Source organism: Anastrepha obliqua, chromosome 4, assembly GCF_027943255.1.
Source record: "Anastrepha obliqua isolate idAnaObli1 chromosome 4, idAnaObli1_1.0, whole genome shotgun sequence".
Taxonomy (NCBI): Eukaryota; Metazoa; Arthropoda; class Insecta; order Diptera; family Tephritidae; genus Anastrepha; species Anastrepha obliqua.
In genome coordinates, this window is record NC_072895.1 from 104,383,718 (window position 1) to 104,410,659 (window position 26,942).

The window sequence follows — 26,942 nt, forward strand, 5'->3', positions numbered from 1 at the left end:
ATTATTATATTTATTAGAAAGGATATTTCACTGGAAATATTCCTTTAATACTAAAATCAAAGCCACTCTTAAATGTAACCAAATATTTGTAAAATGTCTTCTAAGAACTGTAAGTATAGACAGAATACAAAGTAAAGTTTTAAATATTTACGACTCATTTTGAAGGGATAAAGTTGCTTGGAGCCAAAACTCCAAGCGCTTCGATTGGGAAACCCTTTATATGTATAGTCAAACCTTAAAATGTAAACAAAGGCTCTTTTATAACTAATTATTAAATCAATGCACGATAATATTTAACGAGACTTTATTTTGAACTTTGCAGTGCGCGGAAAATGATGTGCCCAATCGACGCTCCACGAAGGAATTATGCAGAAATTTAATAGCATTACCGATGAGTGCGTTGAAAGCACAAGGCTGTGATAAGGTACAAAGTCAAATAAATAGATTCATTTAAATATTATTTTTATAATGACCTAAGTATGTACGTACTTGCTTTTAGCCTTTGGTCAATGAGAATGAACACAGCACCGAAGTTATCTTTTACCTGCTAGAGGCTTACAAAAAGCACGAAAAACTCTGGAATCCCAATCACCCACAATATAAATACAATGCCAATCGCAAGATGTTCGAAGAGCTTTCGCGTCCCTTGCTGCGTGATATGAATTACTCATTGGATGGTTCGGAGATCTATGCGATCATTAAAAGTTTGCGTTCACGCTATCGACTGGAGTTGTCCAAAACGCGTGAGCGCCAGGGCAAGTACAAGACACGATTCAAATATTTTGATAAAATGGAATTCTTGCGAGATATCATTGAGAATAAGCGAATTGAACGTAAAATCAAGGTAGTTGAGCGAACACACCGCACCTAAGTACCACTTTTTCCGACTACCTACTGATTCCTTCTCATTGTAGAAACATATTGATTGTTCAGCATCTGAGAAATTTTTGGAGGAAGACTGCGCAGAAACGACACGCTCCGCACAAGATCGCGACGTACTCACTTATCTATTGGATGCGTTTAGGAGACAGGAAGCGCTCTGGAATCCACAGCATCCCAATTATTTGTTATGTAATAAGAATGAACTGATGCGTGAGATCTCAATACAATTGTTGCTGGAGAAGGGCGTAACCTTGTCGGCGGATGAATGCTTTGCAAAGATTCAAAAATTGCGTACACGTTATCGTCGAGAATTGCGCATCGTACACGAACAGAAAGGACTGTATGCTCCGAAATTGTGGTGCTTTGAACAAATGGAATTCCTGCAGAAGATTTTCGAAGAGCAGCTACTCGATCGGCTAAAAAAGGTAAATGATTTATTTTGTTCACAATAAATTGTGGATTGGCTATGTCAGTGATTTGCCGGTATAATGACCAATCGCATTATTAATATGCTAAAGTTTATTTACATTTTTATTTTTTTATTATTTTTGGCTATATCTTCGATCCATCGAATTTCAATTTATAACCTCTTTTCCGCTACTAATTTTAGCGGAAAGGTGTCATAGCTTGCAAGCCAAAGACTCAGTACTTAAAAGCTAAGTCTATAGACTTCAAGAGCACCGACGATCATCTAACATTCATTGAAATCTACAAAAGTTATTCAGCACTCTGGGATGTTGATCATCCAGATTATCGATCGACCACCTATCGCAATGAAGAACTAAACCAAATGCTGGAGGAGGTTAATCTGATGCTCGGTATAAATAGCACACTGGAAGAATTACAAAAAACCGTATATGAATTGCGTAAGGAGTTTTCAGCAGAGAAGCATAAGCGTCTAGTCGAACCGAACGGTGCAACAACGGCATCTCCACCGTCAATTATACAAACGAAGCTGATGGAGTTTCTCGATATAAATATAGGACCTTTTCGTTGTGGTGTTTGTACTGAGGTGATAAAAACCTCTGACCAGTATAAGATTCATAAGTCCGGGCACGACGGAATGCGGCCGTTTATTTGTACGCTTTGCGGCAAGGGTTTTCAAATACCGGGTAACCTGACGATTCATATACGGCGACACAAGGGCGATTTTCCGTATGCGTGTGAAGTTTGTGATAAGAAATTTGCTACATCTACTGAGGTTGCAATTCATATGCGAAGTCATACAGGTGAGAGAACAATATTATTCAAGCGAATGCCATTGAACTTGTAGATCTATGTAAATACAACATGAGTAATCACTTAAACACTTTTGTTTTTTGCATATGCGTGTTTTGTATTTGCATATGTAGCTTTATTTATATTTCTCTTTAGCTACATTTTTATGCACATTTTATCTGTATTTTTGTTTCATCTTTATCTTTATCTTAATCCTTATCCTAATCCTTATCTTTCTTTTTATTTGTACCTAAACTTTCATCTTTATATTTGTCTTGAACTCCATTTGTATCATTCTCTAAATCTTTATCTTTATTTTTATACTAAAACGTGTATCCTTAGGGGGCGTCCATAAATTACGTGAGATGTTTAAGGGGGGAGGGGGTCGAGTCAAATCTCATCTAATCTTACGGAGGAGAGAGGGGGGGTCTCGGCAAATATCACGCAATTTTTTTTTCTGATTAAAAGAAAAAAAATTATACTATTTTGGTCAATTATCCAGATTGTACATGCTTAAGATTTAATCTTAAGCGTAATCGTAGTATGATTAAGATCATTCACTAATTCGTTCGAAAGAAAATAATTTCATTCATACTTCGACGTTATACATTACTACTGTCAAACCACCACATTTGTTTTATACCAAACTATCGAAAACCTCCCGTTCCGCTGGCCGTCTTTAAAAAAATCTAGATTAATTAATTAAATTAAGCCGAAAAATACTGTGTGTTTTTTATAAAAATTCTCTCACTTGAATAGTAATGAAAGAAGTTTTGAATAGTAGTAGCAATTAAAAAACGTTTAATGTGATTTACTTTATTACTTTTTTTATTGTAATGCTCTTTGGTATACAATATTCTTCGTTTTTCCATGCGTTGTTGAATAAATGAACAATACCGCTGGCTTACCAACTCTTGAGCATGAAACATAAAGTTGGCCATGAGAAAAACATGGGTATTCTAAATCAGCTAAGCAAGCGCGTATGTTCCGCAAAGTGCGACCCTCACGGATTGTCACAAGACGAGCTAATGAGTTACTGTGCGCAAGCGTAAACGGCTTAGAGTGGCTAGATCAGAACTAAGTTGAAGGAGCAGATGATTTTACTGAAAATTATATGGACATGTTGGTCCCAATAGTCTCTCTGGAAACCGCGCATGATTCTCCATGGACTGAATTAGAGTAGATATTCTTTTTTTAATCCCAGTAGTTACGATTTAAGTCTTCTATTGTTAACTTTTTATTACACTTATAACTCTCAGCAATATTGACTACTAGTCTTAAGGGGGTGGTAGGGTTTAGCGCTAAAAAAAAACACTTTTTTTTTGAATTTTTTACAGAAATATGGCTTAAGATACTTTAATAAAATCAGTTGCATGTTATTGTACATCTTTTCAATAAGTTTTTAAAAAATATTAATAATAAAATATTGACAAATAAGCCCATGATAGAGTTTTTTTGGGAGTAATTTTTTTCGATAGGTGCTCTGCGGTGCCAATCGGCATTCGACGTAGAATCATCTGAAACTAAAAAAGTCGAATTTTTCAGTTAAAGTATGACGTAATGCTCCCCCCCCCCCCCCCCCCCCACATGAATAAATTTTTTTTTTTCATTTTTGTAGTTTTGGTGGCAAAAAAACGTAAAACGAGCATTTTTGGCGAAAAATTTCGCCATATTTGTAAGTGAAAAACAACCTTAAAAAATAAAAATTAAAAAAACAGTGGGGGGGGGGGGGGGGGGGTATTTTTGATTTAGAAAACGTGTGCCAAATTTGAAAAGAATCGGTTGAATAGTTTCGGAGTTGTGATTGGCACCGACTTTTAAGAAGTCGTTTCGGGAAAAACGTGTTTGAAAAAATGAGTCTGAAAAACTATCGATGCTCCGCATTCGAGGTAGAGTGCCTACAAAGGCTATAACTTTGAGAGTTCTGCTCCGATCCACTTAAAATTTTGACACAACATTTGAAATGATTTACTATAAAATGAGTGAAGAAAAAAAAATTCGATTTTGTGACCCCCCACCCCCCGCCCCCCCCTTAACTAGTCGTAAATAAAAGCACGAAGCAAATTTTTTTCTTTTTACAATAACAATCCAACGCGTTTACATAAGAAACCCACATTTTGAAAAATCTCACGTGAGATTGGGGGATGGGGGAGGGGGTTGAATAAAATCTCACGACATCTCACCAGGGGGGGAGGGAGGTACAGAAAATTAAAAAAAAACACCTCACGTAATTTATGGATGCCCCCTTATCAATATCTTTATCTTTTCCTTTATCCTTATCCTTTTTAGACTCATCGTTATACTTATCTCTATCATTATCCATATTATCTTTATCCGTTACTTAACTTTATTTTTATATTCTCTTTTATGTAAACTTTTATCTTTATCTCTATCCTATCTACCTCTATCTCTATCTTATCTCTACCTCTAACTCTATCTCTATCTCTATCTCTATCTCTATCTCTATCTATATCTCTATCTCTATCTCTATCTCTATCTCTATCTCTATCTCTATCTCTATCTCTATCTCTATCTGTATCTGTATCTGTATCTTTATCTCTACCTCTATCTGTATCTGTATCTTTATCTCTACCTCTATCTGTATCTCTATCTGTATCTTTATCTCTACCTCTATCTCTATCTCCATCTGTATCTGTATACATTTCCGTATCGCTATCTTATTATACTCATCCTTGCACTTATCTCTATTGTTAGCCATATTCTTACCTTTATCCGTTATCCTCACAATTCCCCTTATCCTTATCTCTACCCTTATCTTTCCGTTTTATCTGATCTTTATACATATCATTTTTATTATCTCTCATCCTTTTCCATGTATTCATCCTTATTCGTTTCCTAATGTTTTTCCTTAACTGGTTTTATCCATATTTGTCGTTCTCCTAATCCTTGTCCTATTCTTGCTATTAATTTTACTACCCTTAATTTCATCTTAACCCTTATCCCAAGCCTTATATCATCTATGCTATATATCTATATATCGTATGCTAACATAATGCATCCCTTTTTCTTAAAAGCGTATGAAATTATTAATTCTTCCCTCTAACTTTCTCTCGACTCTCTTCCAGGTGAGCGTCCTTACATCTGCGACTTCTGCGGCAAATCCTTCAAAACCTGGTCCTTTTATGATACTCATCGACGTGCCCACCTCAAACAGTCCAACTTCCTCTGCCCCATCTGTGACAAGGCTTTCTACGAACGCAACCGCTATACAGATCACATGAATGGGCATTTGAATATTCGCAAGCATGTATGCGATGTCTGTGGCAAAGCATTTACCACATTTGCGAACTTGAAGAAACACACCGAACTGCATTTGCCAGTGAAGAAGTACAAATGCGATATTTGCGGTCAGCGGTTTGCGCAATTCGCGAGTGTGCGTTGGCATAAGCGTAAAACGCATGCACAGGCGCACGAACAACTCGAACAGATGGAGCAGTGAAATATGAAAAAAATAAGCACATAGAGGTTTTTGGTTTTGGGAAATCTTAAAGAATATTAGAATTGTTGTAAAGGAATTCTTCGAAATATTTTAGCTTTGAAGCGAGTTATTATATTTAAACAAAATTTTATTATTTTATTTATGTATATTTGCGTAAATGCATACTTAACATAGATATATTTAGGAACATATAAATACGCCTAGTAACTTATTTGTTTTTTAGTATAATTATCTAAGTAGAAAATGCCAGTATATGAACATTTACAAGTAAGTGGTTACTGTAGTAGTTGGTACTTTATAGGAAAATAAACAATTACGAGTATTATGCACACAATCAATTTTGAAGTGCCTTCAGCGGTATTTAGACCATACATAGGCTGCCAGTACATTTCAACAGATTTTGAGTGTCCTCAACTAGGAATTTCAAGTATAAATTTACATACATGGATACTACTTAACTTAAAACGTAATGTATAAAAATATAATAGGTATACATTAAATAACTTCACTTACATTTGTGCCCGTTTATCTTGTTAACTATATTGTAATACATATTATTAAACTTTGAAACGTCACACTCACAAGCATAAAACATAATTTGCACTAAAACAACGAATATGAGCATACTAGGTATAGTATTTAATCTATCGATGTCATTAGCTTCTACTCACATAATTCACTATTGGTCTTGCCTGCTTTTGAGTCAGTAGAGTGTTCCGATAGTAGGGCTTTTTTATATTAAACGTCTGTATGTACCTAAGTGAGAATTATTTATCGACACACCAGTCAATCGTAGTCGCGTGTAATATTATTGTTACAAAGGAACCCTGTGTCTGCCTCGTAGTATTTTTGATGTTTTCTTTAGATATTAATGAGCGGCTTTTTGACATAATTCTGTATTAAAGAATGCTTTTGTTCTTTTTGCAATTGATTTGTATGTAAGTTATTTTGAGTTAGTTTAGTTACGTAGGAAGTTAAGTTATTGATTGTTAATTATAGTTTCCACAAATAGATGCTCAAGTTTTTGAGTCGACAACATTACCTTAGAAGATAATGAACTATGTATTTAGAAATTAATGAACTATTTATTTATTAAAAATTCTTTATACATTTATGTTTTTTTATAATAATTACATATGTGTATTCTCCTTCTTTTTATTACACTATGCGACAAAATTTAATTTTTTTTAACATATTAATTTTCGATATGTATTTTAAATTAAAGGTTCGTTAAAATTTTTAGCGAGAAATATGTTTAAAAAATGATTATATTTTAGGCACCAACGAAATACATAAAATATAACGCAAATCTGGGACAAGATATTTTCTTTAAAAGAAAAATATTTATATATATATTATTTTATAGAAAAAAAATGATAAATTGTAAATTTGAATTTTTTAAAATATTGTTGTGTTATAATTATTATGTGTATTTACCATGATTACATTATTACTGCATACATTTCAATATTTTTTGATTATTTATGTTAGGGGTAGTCAGAGGCTCGAAAAAATTATGATTTTCAATAATTTTCTTTTTGCAATTCTTTCTTTCTAAAGCAATTGGCTAGCTTTATTTAAAAAAAAAACAAAAACATAGCATTAATACATTATGTTTCGACTTGACTCTAGCAAAATTTAAAAAAAAATTAGTGATTGTAAAAATTATCGCTGTTTGTGTGGAGCCCGTTTCTCCAGAAATCCCTTGCGGTGAGCATCACAAGTCCTCGGTGATTCATCTAAAAGCAATCAGACAATAGAAATTAGTTTTCTCAACAGATTCAAAATTAGCAATAAGGCGGCCTCAGGAAATATTTTTGAGATTTTCGAGAAAAAAACCGACAATTAATTGTTAAAAAAAATTGAAATTTAAAAACAAATCCTTTGATCAGGCAGAAGTTTTTTATGTTTTTCAAAAGCAGTATAAATTTTATTGAAATCCTCCAAGCTATTAGTTACATTAGTTATTTTTAAGTTACAGTGATCACCAATTCAAAAAATTATAATTTTGAGAAAAAGGCATTTAAAATTTTGCTATCTGCTCCAGAGCGCCCGAGCGCCCTTTGTTAATTGTTGAATAACTCGAAAAGTATTTGTCGGATTCACTCCAAAATTTCACACAACATTTTTAAGATACTATACTATACTTTAAGAAAAAGCAAAACAAAAAGAAAATCCAATTTTTTGAAAATTCTGACTACCCCTAACCCCTTAAGCGACAAAAATGTTATACAAAATTTAAAGTCATTATTTTGAATATATTTATACGTACATATGTACATATGTATATTATGTAGTATTGGTGAACTTACAGCAGACCCAAAAAACGTTAATTAGAAACAATCCCATTGAAATGGCACGAAATACTTCAAATTTAACAAGTACTTACTTGTAATTAAACTGAAAAATCAGCATTTTCTTCAAATTTCCTAATACAGGGTGGGCCATATAGCGTTTGGTTTTTGAACCACCTTTTTTTTTTGAGAATGGTAACACAAATGACATGTCAAATGTGTTCATAATTTACTTAAAGGTTTGAAATTTAGGAAATGTGACGCTATACGCTTGAAAAAAATTGGGAAATATTGAAAACCTATTTCCAAAGTGGTGAGTCTTCTTCTTCTTCCGCGGTTACAGTAAATGGCGAGCATTACCGTGACATGCTCAACGAGTTTTTGTTTCCAAAAATTGAAGAGGATGACGTGGACGACATTTGGTTTCAACAGGACGGTGCAACTTGTCACACTGCCAAAGTTACACTCGAACTTTTGGCTACCGTTTTTGAATTCCGATATTAATTGGCCGCCTCGAAGCTATGATTTAAGCCCGTTGGACTATTTTTTGTGGGGAGCCGTTAAGAACAAATGCTATGCGAACCATCCAGAGATGATTGATGCTTTAAAACACGAAATCGAAGTTGTCATTCATGAAATTGGAGCCGAAACAATCAAAAATGTGCTTAAAAATTGGGTTGATGGAGTGGCCTACTGTAAAGCCAGTCGTGGCAGTCATTTGAACGATATTATTTTTCATTCATAAATGACACTGTTCAATCTTCAAAATAAAAAAAAGTTTGAAAAAATATTGATTAGCTTTTTTTATAGCCGATTCAAAAAGCAAATTTTACATGGCCCACCCTATATTTCGAAAGAACTCAAAAACCGTCCATTACAAAGGGTATGGATATTTTCATATCTCAAAACGAAAAGATGTTTCAGGAGGGCGATATGTTGGATGTTATATTATATATTATTATTATACCTACCCTATGTTCAAAAAGTACCGGGAATGTTTAATTTAAACGAACCGCGCACGCGGGAATCGGTCCATATTTTTTTTGTATGTTGGTAGGGCTGTAAGACACACATCTGTCACTTTTTAGCGCCATCGGATCATTTGAGAGATGCTGTACGTCGCAAACGGCCGGAAATAACGGCAAACAATTCTTGGATTTTGCGTGATGATAACGCGCCATCGCACCGAGCCCAAATTGTGCTGGATTATTTGACCAAACACCAAGTAAATACCATCGTGCAAGCACCATATCCACCTGATATGGCCCCGTGCGACTTCTTTTTGTTTCCCAAGTTGAAGTTACCACTCCGTGGAAGAAGATTTCAGTCGATAGAGGAGATCAAAGAGAATGCGACGAAGGAGCTGAAGGGCATACCTTCGTCGGCCTAGCAGAGGTGCATGGAGGGCTGTGTTAAACGTTGGCACATGTGTGTTGCTTCAGACGTGTCATATTTTGAAGGAGATAAAATAAATTTGCCTAAAATTTAACTTTGTTTTGTTTTATTTAAACGTTCCCGGTACTTTCCGATCATAGGGTATATGGATTTCCAAAACTACACACTTCATTTTTGAGGTTGAAAAGAGCGTTTGAGTAACTTGATGCGGTATAATACAATAGGATTCGATTTGAAGTCATCATGTAACTCGCATGATACAAATAAATATTTGGATACATACAAGATTATTTCTTATTTATTTATTTTTATTTATTTATTTATATAATAAATATGTAATGAATTGGCATAATCCATTCCATCGAAAATAAACACATTCTCTTTTTTTTACTCAGATTCGTGAAACTATCTGTATATATATATATTTTTTTTTAAATATATACAAACATATTTATGTACAATAATACTTAAAATCATTTTTTAAACATATATGAACATATTGGATACGAATTTCCACGATCCGTCAAAAATTGGCATAGAAAACGAAAACTGAATATGCAGCTTCCCTGTGCATGTATGTGATCCCTTATTTAACACAGTAAAATTTGTTAAGATAAAAATATTTATAATAAAATGCTGTATACTTTAAATTATATTTATCTTCAATTTAAAAAACTTTAATATTAACTTATTTGCCATATTCTCTTAACTATTCCATAAAGAAAAACTATTATATAAAAGAAAACATATTATATTTGTATGAATAGCCTCGCTTTTCAACATACATATCTTTCATTGGTTTTGCTATATCTCTCTCTATGTATGTATTTTCTCAACTCGTTCCAATATCTTTACGCAGACTGTGATACACATATTTGAGGTTTAAAATACATACATACATACATACAAAACCATTTCGTCATGGCTTACATCATATCTCTGTACTACTCTCCATATCTACCATTGCCTCCATATCATATCATGTTGTCTCAGAAATCATTTTCTCACGCTTAAAAGCTAGAAGCATATGTCTGTTCATTACCCAATAAAAACGAAACCCCAAGATTACTATCAATTTCCACCCTCAATGAAAATCACTCAATTTCCTTAAGCCCGCTCGGCCACTGCAAAACCTACGCTTAGAATTCTTTATCGAATATGTGATCATTTGTGATCGTTAATTGAATGGCTGCAATTAATTGGATGATGAACATGAAATGCACAATACAATAAATACATTGTTTTGACCCACATATCTTCAAGCAAAATGTATTGTGGACACAATTTACTTAACTTTTCCCCCGAACTGACTGTAAGCATTAAATATATCAATTAGTTTAAGACTTAAGGCAATTACACAATCGGGATCTGTAGAAATACATATGTATGCATGTGTTAGGTTTTTTGTTCGCTTTCAATTGAAGTGCATTTGAATCATGTTCATATATATCTACATGATGCATACACACAAACATGCAGAATGGAAATAACAAATGGAAATCAAGAACAAAAAAAGTAGTATTTCCATATATTATTTATATTAAACTTGTTGCAATCGACTTAAATTATAACATACATATCTTCATTGTTCATATGTATTGGTGTATGACACTTTTAATTCAAATAAGAAAAAAAAATGTTTAATTTTATTTTAAGCTTTAAGGAATTGATTAATTGTTGTAGTACTTAAACATATGATATGAATAGAATGTCTAGTTAATTTAAGAAAAACAAATGCGATAGAACTTACGTGCACACATATGTATGTGCATACTTAAATAGTATATATTTGTGCATACAACACTATAATGTGATAGTTGGCACATGAGTTCTGTATCGACTAATCCACCTGAGTTATAAAATTGTCAACCTAAGTACAATTGATGTTGTTTGACCATGGTGTTTGTCAATAAAATTAAACAAAAAGTATTAAATCTAATTTGTGTTTTATTTGCAATAGAAATATAATAATCGATGAAGAAGAGATTATTGTATGGACAGTCTTTGAAGCGGAATTAAATAGCATTTAAGCGGTATTAAAACCAGACCAAAGCATTGAAAAGTTATCTCCGCTTGTATAAAAAAAAATTTGTAATTGAAATGTAAAGAAGAAACGAACACATCTATATATATAAAAAGAAGTTACATTTCCTTGGTAATCTTATAACTCAAGAACCGCCGAACCGATTGACACAAAAAGTTCTTTTCTATCTTTGAGGAGGTGGTTTGTGTGAAGTTTGATTGAAATCGGTGCAGCCGTTCCTGAGTTATGACATTTTATGTGAGTAATGGTTTCCTCTCATACGAAATGCCTGTATGGGAAAAACAACAACAAATACCCAACCGCTTATGAGCGTTTCTATTGTAATGGTGTGGTTGTAAGTGTATTATGTTAATATTAATTTTGGACGAAAATATAATAAAAACTGGAGCATTCAAGGAACTGGAAAAACATTTTTAACTTTATTTATTTTAGCATAATTTATTTAGCGTAAAAAATTGAAATGGAAATTAAAGAATCAAAGTTTAATTACAAGTTTTTATCGGCTCTTTCACCTTACCTGTATATGTAGGTGACCACCACAATCAAATTTTAAAAAAGTACAGAAAAGGCTATTGTGACATCTTTAGAAAGTATGTTGAAAGAAAAAAATCAACTAATTCAACTGTTTAAACATTTTACGAGTTCTATAAAGAAAACTTAATATGAAAAATTTCTTGCGATATAAAAAAAACATTTTATGTATGGTGGTGCGAAGCCCACTGGGAAATGCTAGTAATTGTATATTTTGAATGTATCGCACAAAATTGAAAATAATACGTACATACAAATATAATTTGGAGACCTATCAAAATGCCTCATAAAATACTCAATGTCTCTCAGCTAAAATCCACTATTTTCCAACTATACTTTGTGCATTTTATTCGTCAATTAACATTTTCGCTTTGTAGTCGACATTCGTGTAGTGTAGAGAATTTTTAATAGTCATAAAATCATCAAGGTGTGTAGCTGCATAATATTTTTCAATTAATTGCAATATTATCCACTATTAAATACAAAAAAATGTGAAAATATATCAAACTACAACCATTGCATGTGAATTTGTAAAAATTTGCGGTAGAAATGTGAAATTTGACGTATTTTTCTTTGTTCACACTATGAGCCTATTGACTAATTGGGGGAAAGTTATTAACAGCAGAAAAGTTGAAAATGTTAGGTACTGCTGTTAAATCGGCTGTTATATATAATTGTACTGTGAAGTAGTCACTCTTTAACAGCATAGTGTTGCCAACCACAATATAGAATGTAAAATTTGAAGTGCATATATTATTAGCTCGGTGCATTGGTAGATGGTTGTGTTCTGCGTTGGTCGTTGCATTAAAAAAAAAAATTGCGGTAAAAATTCGCTAAAAGTGCTTACAAGCAGATACAAACAAGTGTGAAAGGTGACACATATTTACTTTTAAAACGATTTAGCTGTTTCATATTGAAAAGTGGTGTATGATAAAAATTTTCATTCAACAAAGAAAGTTTTCAGTGGACGGCGCTAGCTAGCGACGTCAATGTCGCGGTTGACTGCACCCATGTAATGTGTGGGGCGAAAAAATGGAGCCCGAGGAATGTTAGGAAGTGGAACACTCGACAAAGTATTGAAAGTGCAACCAGAGAACGTTGATTTCACAAATCACACGTTCTCTGTTGCAACGTCGTGTCGTATCCACTTCGTGAAGTGCTAATGTCAATACATGCAGTTTGTTGGCATTTGCTTGATTGCAGTGCTCTATCTTCAACTAGAATGTGTTGACTTAAATTTCCCTTTCACTGTTTGTTTAATACTTGTGTTGAGAATTGTACACAAATACATTAATACTCTCTGGAATTTACTTATCCCTACGAAATATGTGTACTGTGGCATTTTAAGCCATTTATTTGCTTTGTGGGTCATAGTGTGTATGTATCATAGAATTTGCTTTCAAGTCTTCACTTCAATAAAGGGTTTGATGGAGCATTGCGGCTTGTTGAAATAAAGCCAATGTAGTTATATTATAAATTTAAGATTATGCATTTGGTAGTTTTAGAAGTTTTTTATTGTTCTTTCTTTTAGCAGCTTCGTTTTCATCACGTTCCCAACTATGACTTCACTTGCTGAGCAACAGTGGCAGGCGATAAAGCAACGGCGAAGAATAATGACTCATCAACTGTGCAGCGGCTTCAACTGTTCGTCACAATGGCCGGAGGTGTACGCTGAGTTTTAACATTAATTCTGATGGCATTGGTATTTATGAACACTAAGCAACAAAGCTAAGAAATCATGTGGCAAACACGTCTGGAAGCATTCTAAGTATCTAACGTAGGATAAAGACATGATTGTGCTCACTATTGCTATTTGTATATGTTATGTGTCATGAACTTAAAATCATACATATTTGTGCCATGCATAGCTTTTAATCTATTTTCAGATCAACATCAACCCAATCTAAACCAAACCAAATCAACTACTACAACGACATTTAACACAACTCTTTAATTAATATATTTTTAAACCCATATATTACTTATAAAATCATACATTGTATATTTCATGCAATTAATAACTAAGAATTTCTTGCTATGTTGCAAAAATAGGTGCGTTACAGATTTTTAATTAGTCTTTTACTCCCTCCTTCTATTAGCGCCCAAATACCAAACGGCTTACGCCTGCGAAGGTAAGAAACTAACAATAGAATGCGACCCAGGCGACTTGATTAATCTGATACGCGCAAACTATGGACGTTTCTCGATAACGATATGTAATGACCATGGCAATGTGGAATGGAGCGTTAATTGCATGTTCCCTAAGAGTTTGACCGTATTGAATTCGAAGTAAGTTGCCTTTCGCCTCATTGCCATAAGATCATGACTTTATTACACTGCCCACATCTCACTTTGTTATAGATGCGCACACAAGCAAAGCTGTAGTGTGTTGGCAACGACGAGCATGTTTGGCGATCCCTGCCCAGGTACACACAAATATCTAGAGGCGCATTACCAATGCATATCAGCCGCACAAACATCAACGACCACAAATCGTCCCAGTCCACCATGGGTTTTGGCGAACAACCCACCTTTGCTTGCTAATAGCAGTACTCTGATCAATCCGAGCGCTCCATTACAACCGCCGGGACCAGGACGTTTACCATTACCCGCTGGTGTTGGCGCTCCAGCGTCAGGTGGCATATGGCACACAATACCACCCACGCCGGGACCACCACAACCCACACTTCCGGGTGGCCGACTAAAAGGCAGCTATAATACAACGGTAATAAAGAATTCCAACAGACATGATGGCTTACCACCACCACCGCCGTTGCATCATCACCATCACACCGGACACCATTCAGCGTCGCCAGTGGATGGCGGCAACGTGGGTGATGCTTCAGCGTCCAATACGCGCCCAGGAGGGAGGAATGATGCGGCAACGCGAACGCCGGGTACAAATCAAAGTAATTAATTTATTGCATTTATTGTTTTTTCTTTGCAATTGCTTGAATATTTAACATTTTTCACAGCCAAATCAAATACGGGACCCTCCAACACAACCGCCTCGCCCAACACACGTATACTTAGTGGTGTTGGTGGGAGCGGCACAGATGACGGTACCTTGCTCACTGCTAAAGCTGCACAAAATCGTGGCAGCCAACAGCAGAGTACAGCAACGCAACAGCATGCCACTGGCAATAATAACAACAATGTAATCAGTAACACCGCTGATTCCAGCGCCGGAAGCAGTGGCATACGCACCATCAACAATATAAATAACCTCAATATGGGCTTGGGTGCGGTCGTTGAGGATGAAGCGAATATGTTTTGCGGTCCAACGAATGCGCGCAACCTGTTCTGGAATATAACGCGTGTGGGCGATGTAAATGTGCAGCCATGTCCAGGTAATGTGCGATATACTTATGCACTCAAACATATCATGAATTTTTGAAAACTACTTTTACATATTTGACTTGTCTTCTTTTTGTTAGGAGGGGCTACTGGTATTGCTAAGTGGCGATGTGTGCTTATGAAACGCGTCTCCTACCAGGGAGATGACGGTGGGGCCGTAGAAGGAACTACAATGCGCACAACACCGCGTGTCAACTGCAGTAGCAACGCAAACAGCAGTTGTGAAACGGCCGCTGATAGGCTGAATCAACGCATAGGCAACTTTGAGCCCACTTGGCATCCCATGACTCCGGATCTCACGCAATGCCGTAGTCTATGGTTGAACAATTTGGAAGTACGCGTAAATCAGCGTGAATCTTCGGTTATATCCATAGCGAACGATCTGTCCGAGGTATGCTAAAACAAATTATTCCGTTGCATACTAAAATTAAGTATTCACATTTCGTTTTGCTATTGCAGGTAACCAGCAGCAAAACTTTGTATGGGGGCGATATGCTTGTTACTACTAAAATCATACAAACCATGTCAGAAAAAATGTTTCACGACAAAGAAACATTACCAGATCAACGCCAACGCGAGGCTATCATATTAGAATTGCTGCATGGAGTAGTAAAAACTGGTTCAAATTTACTAGACGAATCGCAATTGTCATCTTGGATGGATCTCAATCAAGAAGATCAGATGCGTGTCGCAACATCGCTGCTTACAGGACTAGAATACAATGCATTCCTTTTGGCCGATACAATTATACGTGAGCGGAATATTGTGCAACAAGTTAAGAATATACGTAAGTGAGAGAGCAATGACATTATAAATAAAAGACATAGTAAATAGAAGTAACCCGAATCCGTTATTTTAACGAGTTGACAGTTAAAACATCAAAGTATGGACACATACATATAATATATATAATATACATATAAATATATTTATATATATACAATACATTAGTTTGGGGAAAAAGAAATCCATTATTTTCTCGGGAGTTGGCTGCAGTGGTCGATATCTCGTAAAGTGCCGATCAAACAATTTAAAGTTTATGCTCGTCGTCAAAGTGACATTTCGCACTAAAAAATTCGTTTGCTGTTTTTTGTTTCTTTCGTTCAGTTGTGAGTTACAGGGTGTAACCAAAGCGAAAATTCAGTGCATTTTAAAGTTTTTCTTTGACAAAGGCGCAAATGCAAGCCAGGCCGCTGAAATTGTAAATGTTGCTTATGATGCCGATAATGTAACAGCTAATTGCGTGCAATTTTGGTTTGGTTTCCGTTCAGGCATTTTTGATGTTAAAGAAACTGTCGATAAAATTACAGACGTTCCCACGACCCGGACTTATATCCGGCCAAGGACTGTCACCTCAGCAGTATTCCCCCTATATGTAAAGGGAATGTTTATGCTGCTACAACAAAAACACCAAAAAATCACAGAAATAATCTAAGTTGGCCGACATGTTATCGCCTAGGAATTAAAGATCGCCGTTTCAAACCATTTGAGCAAAAATAATCGATGTACATATTTATCCCGAAACTAATATTCACACAATAATCTTAAATTTCTTCGGTTTTGATTATACGAAACTCTTTTTTTTTGCCCTCTTTCAGTGTTATCTGTACGCGTTTTGGAAACAAAGAATATCCAGAACAACGAAGTTTTCCCAGACGTCGAACAGTGGAAAATCAGCGCCGACCGGATCGAGTTGCCGCGCACTGCGCTCCTTGAAAATAGTGAAGGTGGCCTTGTACGCATTGTTTTTGCCGCTTTCGATCGTCTAGAGTCAATTTTGAAACCATCTTACGACCATTTTGACTCGAAGAGCTCTCGTAGTTATGGTAATTTCTATTGAAACTAAATTATAAACATTACTTGCATTTATTTATATTCCAATTGTATTTATATTCCAATAGTGCGCAACACTGCTCTACTGAGGGAGCGAAACGATTCAGCAGCAGCCATGGATATACAGCAACGCATACGTATACTTAATAGCAAGGTGATATCGGCCAGTTTGGGTAAAGGCCGTCACATCCAATTATCACAACCCATTAAATTGGTGTTGCGACACATCAAAACGGAGAATGTGACAAATCCAACTTGCGTATTTTGGAACTACATTGATCAGTGAGTCGCAACTCGCTTAATTTTTCTGGAACATTATTATATATTTTTTATTTACTAATTCAATCATAGCGCCTGGTCGGCTAACGGCTGTACTTTAGAGTCGACCAATCGTACTCACAGCATTTGTATGTGTAATCACCTCACAAACTTTGCCATACTTATGGACGTTATGGACGAACACAATCATTCGCTGTTTGGCGTCTTCAATGGCAACATGCGTATACTCATATACATTAGCATATCGATTTGCCTGGGGTTTATTGTCATTGCATTGCTGACGCTGAAGATATTCAATGGCGTTTTTATAAAGGTAAGCGGACGTCGTGGTAGACAGGGTAGTCAGGGTGGCATTGGCGGTAGTCAGCGGCAACGCAGCAGTCGCCGTCAAAATAATATACGCGATGAGACGCACGAAACACTCGCTATAGCCTCACCGCCGGGTACAGCAACGACAGCATCCGCCTCCAGTGGTCAACCAACTCCCACTAACAACATACAAAATCTGCAGCAGCAACTGAATTTGCAACACATTCCAAATATAATGGGTGCGGCGGGAAGTCATCACTCATCCACTACGCCTTCAAATTTCATACAACATAATTCGATACGTAATTCGAATCGTAATAACTTGAATGCAAACAATTTTAACCTACAGCAACAGGCGGCCCAGCAGCAACAACAACAGGTTGTGGCTGCTGCAGCTGCTGCCGTAGTAGTTGCTCAGCACAATCAGCGCAATTTACAAATGAACAATCTAAATTTGAACTTGAATTTACAACCGCCGCATCATCACAATCCACATGGTCACAATTTAAATCAGCCAGCAGCGTCTGCGCATATGCACGTGAGTGCAGCAGCAACTCATGCACCACATCACGGTACCATGGAGACATCCATGAGCAATACCACGTCGGTGGCAGCCATGGCTGCAGCTGCGACAATTGCTGCAGCGCTACAACATGCGGGCAGCAACAATAATTTGAATGTGAATCGCAACAGCAATAATGTGGGCGTCAACAATCGCATGAGCGATGCGAATACGAATACAAATAATATTATAATGCAAGGAAATATGGAAGATTTACAGTATAAGTGGTGGTGGTGGTGAAATATTTAACACAATTTATGTTATTTTTTTTTATTGTATTATACGATAAGTAATATAGGCGATTTATATAGATATACATATGTATGTGTAGCTTAGTTTATATGCATGCGATAAAATGCGACTTAGCCGCTTAAATAGACTTGACTAGAGGGAAGAAAACATAAATTGTAGGTTTTTTTTAACTGAGTTGTGTTTGTCCAATTTATTTCTCAATTTTATTGTTATTTATACTGATTATTGTAGTAGTAAATGTGATATACTGTTAAGTATAAAATTTTTTAGTGCTTAAAACATTTATATGAAGCTTAGAGCCCCATGGCGTTTGTGAATAATTATTTAATTGCTTAATATTTAACTTTAATTTTTCATTGGCTTAGTTTGTATGTTTTTGTGTAGTATTTTTTTGTTTTTCTATAGTAAATTTAGTTCATAGAACTCTTATAATTTTTGATGTTAATTTCATGTAAGTTAGCCTAAATTAAATATGTTTAAATTTGACATTTATTTAAAATCTCACACGTCACATTTCATACATAATTCACAATAAATGTCATTTTGCGTATTTGAAAACAATTTTTTCGTCCATTTGTCATTGTGTTCATTAATTTAATTATTTTCTGTGTATTATTGGCTGTTTGTTTTATTTTCTTATAAATCGTCTCATTTGCTGTGTGTCTATATCCTATCCAAAAACCCACCAATACCAAAAACCACCACCACTTAACTATAAAATTATTAATACAGTTAAAAAGTAAAAAAAAAAACAATAATTTAAAAATCAGTACGAAATTTCGTAGAAATATCAAAAATTATATTTAAAAAAATTAAAAAATTTGGCTTTTTCGGGCAGTTTATAATTTTAAGTTTCAAAATTGTGAATCAAATAGAGTAGATTTTTATCTAAATAACCTAAAGAGCTTTGGATATTTTGGACTAACTTTACTTAAACATGAAGCCTTGTATTATAAAATTCTTGTTTTCTTTTTTTTTTTTTTGTCAACAAAAAATGAAAAAAACCAAAATGAAAATGTTGCTGATGTCGCCCGAAACTTCTATAATTTAAATTTAATAACCATCTGCTTTCCAACTTTTTTAAACAAAATTTTGCACATTTCGCTATTCTCTTCTTATTTTTACAGTCTGCGCGCACTTCCATCTATCGCAGCATTTATATATGTCTTCTTTTCATTGAAATTATTTTCCTAATTGGTATTGAGCAGAATGAGACGAGTATCCCGTGTGGTTTTACCACTATATTTCTACATTGTTCGATACTATCGGCGATTGCGTGGTTCTGTTTCGAAGGTGAGTTAAGGATCTCTTAATGCTTTTTTGATTTTTTTTTGTGCAAAATGGGTTAAACGAAATTTATATGGAATGAAAGTGAACGCGATGTGAACGGGTTTTAGAATCGTATAAAGTATATATAAGCCCTGTTTTTTAATTTTATTTCTCGTAATTCGGTTTCTATCTTCGTCATTTGAGAAAAAAACGGTACACGACTTCATTGAAGAAGCTATAACGATTGACAGTCTGAGAGTAGCTAAAAAAGACAATGAAGGTTTAAAGTGGGTTCAACTAATTTTAGTTTTTTTTTTACAAATTTTTTAATAACTCCCATGGAAAACAAAGCTTCATATAAAAATACGGCAGCTTTTACAATTTTTTAAATTATTTTCTAATATTTTTCTTTTTTTTATATAAATCAACTTCCATTCTCTATCGAACTTTTAAAAAAATTTCCGTTTTCTAAATTTTTCCGCTTCTTTTTTGCCCCCCGCTAATTTTCTCTCAGCATTCCAATCATACTCAACACTAACCACCGATGACATGTTACTCGAAGTTGACCAGACCTCTAAAGTGAATTGTTACTATTTACTCTCCTATGGCCTATCCTTATCGATTGTGGCCATTTCGGCGGCTATTAATCCGAATACTTATACACAAAATGACTTTTGTGTGCTTATGGAGGCAAATACGCTATTCTATTCGAGCTTTGTGGCGCCTGTATTGCTTTTTTTCCTGGTAAGTTTGCAGTAATTTTTATGTGGAATAAGAAAGCCAAAAATTGTTTAATGTTATTTTAGGGTGCCTTGGGCTACACCTTCTTGTCGTGGGTGATTATGTGTCGTAAGAGTCATACAACACTGAAAAATAAAGAGCATACGCGACTCGCAAATGTGCGGTAAGTGGTTAAAATGTTTACTATTTGAAATAGCAAAAGAAATTAATCCTTGCTTAACCTCTCGAAAGACTCGATTTGAGGATATATTAGGCCTCTTTTTTTCGCCAAGACTTAGCAAGTGGCGAATAGATGAAGCAAATGAACATACAATGTCGGCAACGCGGGAAGAGAGCTGCCTTAAGGGGTAACACCACTGTACACGCGCAAAATAAACACGATTTTTAAAGAATTTTTTTCTATAGAAGGAAAGGGAAAACAATCACTCTGATTTGGGAAGTTATTACTTATATACTAAAATACAAAACTACAAAGTTTGATCGAAAAATTTTACAAAATGGCGGCATAGGAGACATTTTTGTAATGTGGTTTCTCTTGAAAGAGCTCCGCGGCACGCAGCACAGAGAGTGCAAATTTTAATCTGGAACAAAGAAACAGTTTTTTTCTTAATCTAGATAAGAATAGCTAGAGAAACACGTAGGGGATTTAAAAAATATTTATTTTTGTGGAATTAGCAAGCATTTGAAGGAAAAAACTCTATTTTGGACTAAAAAAACGGCACTTAAATAATTATAACAATCGTTTAAATTAATCTATCGAAAATCCCCTACGCTCTTCTCTTAAGAAGGTTATTATACAGACGTAGTGAAAAACCTGATTAAAAATATTTAAAATTGTTTGAGTTATGCTGAGAAAAACGCGTTTAAAGTTTGGAAATTTGGAGAAGTCGTTAGGTAGCAGTCACTAACGCTTGGTTAAAAGCTTAAAATATTTATGAAATAAACTTCGGTAACGTACAAAACTTTTTGTTCTCTATTTTAAAAGGTTCAAAGAATTTTTTAAGCTTAAAAAAAAATCAATTTTTTGAAATTTCTACAGTGGTGTTACCCCTTAAGTGGTTAGAGGTAGTGAGAGACCCGAAAAAGTGATAATTTTCAATAATTTTTGTTTTTTGCTAGTCAATTGCTTTATTTTACAAAAACAAAAACATAGCATTAATACATTATGTTTCGACTTGACTTTAGCATCCAGTCAAAAAACATAGTTTTGAGGAAAAGGCATTTAAAATTTTGCTATCAGCTCCGGAGCGCCCCAGGGGCGCTTTATTAATTTTTGAATAATTGGAAAAGTTTTGTCGAATTCACTTCAAATTTTCACACATAATTTTTAAAAAAATGTAAAAAAAAACTCAAATTTTTTGTGGCGTGCGTCTTGATGTTGTTCCACAAATGGGGGGACCTACAGTTATAAACCGACTCCGAAGGGCAGATATTTTTATGAGGAGGTTTTTCATGGCAGAAATACACTCAGAGGTTTGCCATTGCCTGCCGAGAGGCGACCGCTATTAGAAAAATGTTTTTCTTAATTTTGGTGTCTCGCCTAGATTCGAACCTACGTTCTCTCTGTGAATTCCGAATAGTAGTCACGCACCAACCCATTCGGCTACGGCGGCCGCCAGTTTTTACAGAAACTAAATTATCAAAGGCTTCTTTAAGAAAGAAATTATACTTTAACTGTATACATTTTTGTTATTTTATTTGTTATATTAAATTTAAATCTTCAGGTTAGTTAGTTAATATAATATGTAGATTTGATGATTTACTCTATTAGTTAAGTATTCTCAGATTCCCATATTTTACTTTTCTGTCGGTTAGTTGAATATACAACGCACTAACGAGCAGAAAAAATGTGTTTCTTTAAATTACATAAATTTTTCTTTACATTGATTTTTTAACAATTTCAATCCCATTTGTTTGTCCACAGCTTCGACATTCGCTGCTCATTCATATTTCTGCTATTATTGAGTGCCGTATGGATATCCGCCTATTATTATCTGCGTCTAGCCAAAATGGAAGATGAGTTGGCCGTTGTATGCGGCTATCTTTTCATTAGCTTTAATACTCTAATGGGATTGTATATTTTCGTATTTCATTGCATACAAAACGAGAAAGTAAGTCATGAAGACACGCCAAGATATTTTCCTTTTTCATTTTTGCTCTGTTTCGTGCAATTCTCATATTCTATGCCCTCTATACGTACTTTCTACAGATCCGTCGGGAATATCGCAAATATGTGCGCCAAAACTCTTGGCTGCCAAAGTGTTTGCGCTGCTCGAAAGCCTCCATTTCCTCCGGTATAGTTGGGAATAATGGAATTGGCAGTGGTGGTGGTGGTGTTGGCACTGGCAATGGTGGTAGCGGCGCTGGTGGCACACTCTCGGGATCGCATCGTGGCACGTCCAATGCAGTACAATTGAAAAAGACCAAACTGCCAATAGGTGGTGATGGTTTGGTGTCAGACGAGACGGGCAATATCATATCGGCCGCTGAAGATGCCATTATTGCCTCATCAGACTGTGAATTGAATGATTCGCGTAATTTAGCCTCAGTTGGTGACGGCGATGTGGATGCAGTGAAAGGCGGTGGCGCCAATATGTCGTTGCAACATGGCAAGGGAGGTCACTCCATCATTGACACCATGCAGGGTCATATTGTGCTGGAGCGTGGTGGTGGTGCTGCGAGCACGCTGCATTCAGTGGGTGGTAGTGGTGGATTGCGTACACCCAGCGCGGGTCATACGTCGCCCACTTCATCAGCTGGCTCGACGCATCTTATCTTTGGCGGCCAGAAGCAGCAGATAATCGGCGCAGGTGGGGCTCCACAGGAGGCATATTACCACCAGCCTGACTACTACGGCTGGAAGCAGCAAATAGGAAAGCCAAGTGGTGGCAATAATGTTTTAAGTCTGGCGCATCCACGTGACTACGTGGCTAATGCTGCCTCGCCACAGCAGGCACATGAGTTCTTTTACTGGACGCAAAAGCATCAGCCGCATGGCAAGAAGAAACGCGGCAGTGGAATGGGTGGCGAGTCCCCAAGTGGTTCGTTACATAGTCGCACCACAGCGGCGTCACAGGTAAGTTTGCATAGTTGATTGGCAGATGGAATATTTATTTAATTTTTTTTTTCATTAATGTCTAACAAAATTTAAAACTGGCATTTAAGAGATTAACTGAAAACTAAAATACAATTATTTTAGAATATTTATATATACTAAATTATTAAAAAGTGTAGAACAATTAAATTATCAACATAAGCAAACATTAAATTGCTAAAAAGATATGCAAGTTGAACTTGAATTAAAAAAAAATGACTGATCTGTTAAAAAAAGCCTATCCTCCAATCGAATAACCCTGTATAATTAATATGATAGGAGGTATTTAAGTTGGTTGTGAAGCTTAGAAAATGTGATTTTATGGCATTTTTCAATATTAAGAAACAGAAGATTCATAAGGCACCAAGAAAATAAATTGTTCAGCTCCGACTGTAGGACTATGTAGGAATATGGAAGAGGCAAATATAAATCTTATTAAAAATTAAGAAATTAAGTACTGAACGAGACTTTAACTTTATAAAAAAAAATTTCCTTGCAGCAGATTCTCTTCTATCCGTCGTACAAGAAGACTACGTTGAAGCAGCAGCAACAATATCCGCATTACGATGAAGCGGTTGGTGCGGCTGCATATTACCAACAACAACAACAACAGCAGCAGTTACAACATCGTCGCCATGCGTCTGCAGCCATGATGCTGGCAGCACATCATCAGCAGCAACAACAGCTATCCTCAGATGAGGAGCAATTGGAACCCGCAGCGGCAGCGCATGCGCATTTGCTGCACTTAGGTCGACGCGCCGGTTCACAACTGCCACCACCGCCTGCGCCCGCACCACATGCGTACCATTATCCCCATCATCACTCACCAGAGTTTATGGGCTGTGCGAACACGCCCACACAGCGTTACTATAGAAATAAGCATTCCAACTGTGATTTGAGCCATGAGGAGTACGATCCGAGCGGACGCGCGGGCAGCGAACAGTACTACAATCAAAACTCAATGGGTGGCGGTGATGGGCCAGTATATGAGGAAATCCTCAGTAATCGCAATTCTGATGTTCAACACTACGATATGGATTTGAATGTTTATGGCGGTGAGGACGACGACGACGACGATGAAGTGAATGGTTGCGTTAATGATGAGAGTAGTAGTGCCATGCGTCGGCAGCACCGCCAACAACAACTGCGGCAACGACATCACTACGAGGCGGCGCGGAATGGTGTTATTGGCGGCGCTGGCGGCGTCGGTGGCGGTGGCAACGGCAGTGGTAGTCGATATGGCCATGCCGAGAGTGGTGCGTCCAGCGACGAGGACGACGACGACGATGAGGAGGACGAAGGCGCGCAACGTCATGGGCTGCCGCAGGGCGACGAACGCATGAGGCGACTGATAGCGTTGCAGGATGAGGAGTTTCAGCGGCGGTTTCAGTGAGTATTTGCACCAACGTTTATTTTTTTTACAATTGCTTAACATTTACCTTGAATTTAGTAGATAAACTCCTATGCCCATGGTACCACAAGGTACGAATTAGGGACATGCACAAGAGAGCCCTTCTCCTTAGGTGCAACCATAAAACCTAATTTGTACCCAGCAGGTATTTAAGAGCGTTAATCGCGAATAAAGGTGCTAGAATTGTTAATGGATTTATTCCACTCCATTACCTTTCACCTTTAATGTCAGCAAAAGCACCTGCAACTATGTTGATTGCTTTTCTCTTTGTAACCTATGTGGCCTTTTATGGTATCTAGGGGGCGTTTTAAAACCACCTACCTTTGGGTAATAAACAATTCTACAAAACTAGTATTTCTTTTGAAATATTACAGAAGGCAGCGTAAGAAAGCCGACGGCGCTTTGAATGAGAAAACAGTAGCGGCAGCAGCTTACTTTGATCACCACAATACGGCGGCAGCGTCAGGTGGTGCAGGTGTAGGCGCGGCGGTTTTTGGCATTAGCGGCGGTGGCAGTGGCGGCGCGGGATCGATACGCGCCTTAAAGAAGATCTCACCGAATAGTCGAATAGGTGTACACGAGCTATTCACGACGACTCATGGCAGCAGTGGAGGTGGTGGCGGTGGCGGTATAGGACCGCCCTTACCACCGTCCAATCAGCAACAACAACAGTATCCCCTGCCAAAGAGGCAACAATTGTCGCCAACAACAACAACAACATCAATAACACCGTCATCGTCGCACACACAGCCGATCATTGGCCGGAATATTTCTGCAATGCTGGATGAGAACAATACAGTGCGCTGTTATCTGGAACCGTTGCCCAAATGAAAGGGGCACACACGATCAGCTTCACGGAGGTGAGGTAGGGTAATTAATTTAATTAGCGAAAAGCAGACAGATTTAAAGACAAGCACATAAGACACTACTGTGGTTTTTAGCTGAAATCAAAGCTCTGTTTAAAGGAATTACTAAATTTGTATGTGTGTGTGTATGTTCTACGTCTAAAGCGCATGATAGAGAAAAAGCTGAATTGAGTATCAAAATGTTTCAAAACAAAAAAAGCAAAAAAAAAATATATATATGTATGTGAAAAAATGCGGAACTATAAAACTCCTGCTGCACACCATGCAATGACCAGCTAAGCTGAGCCAAAAAAAAAAAACAAAAGCGTAAAGAAACAAAACCTAAACTCCTCGTCGCCAGACATACGGTTTTGTGAAAATTTTTAATTTTTGTTATTCTTAAAGCTTTAAGCAACTGTTTAGTAGCGCGTTTTTCATAGTTTTTTTTTTATTTAAGCTAACTGTGGAAATAAGTTGCATATGAATTTACACTACGTAGCTTAATTATACATATAAACATACATGCTAGTGGAGGTTTTTTATTGGCAATTTCGTATACGGATTTTATTTTTTGGTTACATTTAGAATTTTTTTTTATTTATAACAAATTTTCGTTATGTCGCTATTTTTATTTTTTATTTATAACAAATTTTCGTTTGTGTCATTATTTTTTATTTGAGAAGAGATGAGAAGTCGATTAGTTACAATCTACAACCAGTTACACACGGCTTTTACTTATAAATATATAAATATTTATTTTGGTTTTGCAGTTCTAATTTTTTTGTTTCTTTTATATTAATTTTTTTCTTTTAATTTTATTTTAATATTTTTATATAAAAAAAAACACTTCTTTACGAAATATTTCGCCTAATTAATGTTTTTCAGTCTAATTTGCGGAAGTTCGTTTAATTTTTTCCGAATATTTTGGTCGAACAAATTTGATTTTTTTTTGCGCAGTTTGGAATATATATATTTGGTCTAAAGTGCATTGAGTAAAAAAATAGATATTTTATGATTTAAATAAAAAGTATTTTGTTTTGTGAAAATTTTGTTCGAAGAGAATTGAGAATTTTTTAGTATAAAGCATATTTCCTTTTGAAGAAATAATATTTTCAGTCTGGAAAAATTTAATAATGCTTTTCTTGTTCAACTCTATTGTTCAATTG

General features: G+C 35.9%; 2 protein-coding genes across 7 annotated transcripts in view; both read left to right on the top strand.

Moving 5' to 3' along the window:
* LOC129245995 (zinc finger protein 568) overlaps window positions 1-6,619 on the top strand; it is a 78,094-nt gene extending 71,475 nt beyond the window's left edge. Inside the window, exons 2-6 of the mRNA XM_054884470.1 lie at window positions 323-424; window positions 500-844; window positions 915-1,307; window positions 1,493-2,111; window positions 5,187-6,619. Coding sequence (XP_054740445.1) covers window positions 323-424; window positions 500-844; window positions 915-1,307; window positions 1,493-2,111; window positions 5,187-5,560 — 1,833 coding nt within the window. The 3' untranslated portion in view covers window positions 5,561-6,619. The remainder of the gene's footprint in view (window positions 1-322; window positions 425-499; window positions 845-914; window positions 1,308-1,492; window positions 2,112-5,186) is intronic.
* A 5,583-nt stretch (window positions 6,620-12,202) lies between these two features.
* Window positions 12,203-26,843, top strand: LOC129245996 (latrophilin Cirl). 6 transcript variants are annotated; one of them, XM_054884476.1, is made up of 17 exons: window positions 13,082-13,285; window positions 13,356-13,526; window positions 13,924-14,113; window positions 14,186-14,733; window positions 14,800-15,174; window positions 15,262-15,572; window positions 15,641-15,968; window positions 16,780-17,007; window positions 17,083-17,296; window positions 17,366-17,606; window positions 19,544-19,709; window positions 20,200-20,429; window positions 20,492-20,589; window positions 22,351-22,537; window positions 22,636-23,502; window positions 24,020-24,909; window positions 25,306-26,842. In XM_054884476.1, the coding sequence occupies exons 3-17, from the start codon at window positions 14,079-14,081 to the stop codon at window positions 25,760-25,762; spliced, it is 5,175 nt and encodes a 1,724-aa protein (XP_054740451.1). In that variant the 5' UTR covers window positions 13,082-13,285; window positions 13,356-13,526; window positions 13,924-14,078; the 3' UTR covers window positions 25,763-26,842. The 6 variants fall into 6 exon arrangements, with proteins under 6 accessions (XP_054740448.1, XP_054740449.1, XP_054740450.1 ...); XM_054884473.1 differs by lacking the exon at window positions 13,082-13,285 and adding an exon at window positions 12,203-12,251 and having other exon boundaries at window positions 13,356-14,113; XM_054884474.1 differs by lacking the exon at window positions 13,082-13,285 and adding an exon at window positions 12,220-12,251 and having other exon boundaries at window positions 13,359-14,113.
* Window positions 26,844-26,942: the final 99 nt, after the last annotated feature.

Bases quoted from the DNA above. Each gene is read 5' to 3' on its own strand.
- LOC129245996 (XM_054884473.1), top strand. From the start codon at position 14,079: ATGTTCCCTAAGAGTTTGACCGTATTGAATTCGAA. The intron at 14,114-14,185 runs GTAAGTTGCCTT...ACTTTGTTATAG, and splicing joins TTGACCGTATTGAATTCGAA to ATGCGCACACAAGCAAAGCT. The intron at 14,734-14,799 runs GTAATTAATTTA...CATTTTTCACAG, and splicing joins AACGCCGGGTACAAATCAAA to CCAAATCAAATACGGGACCC.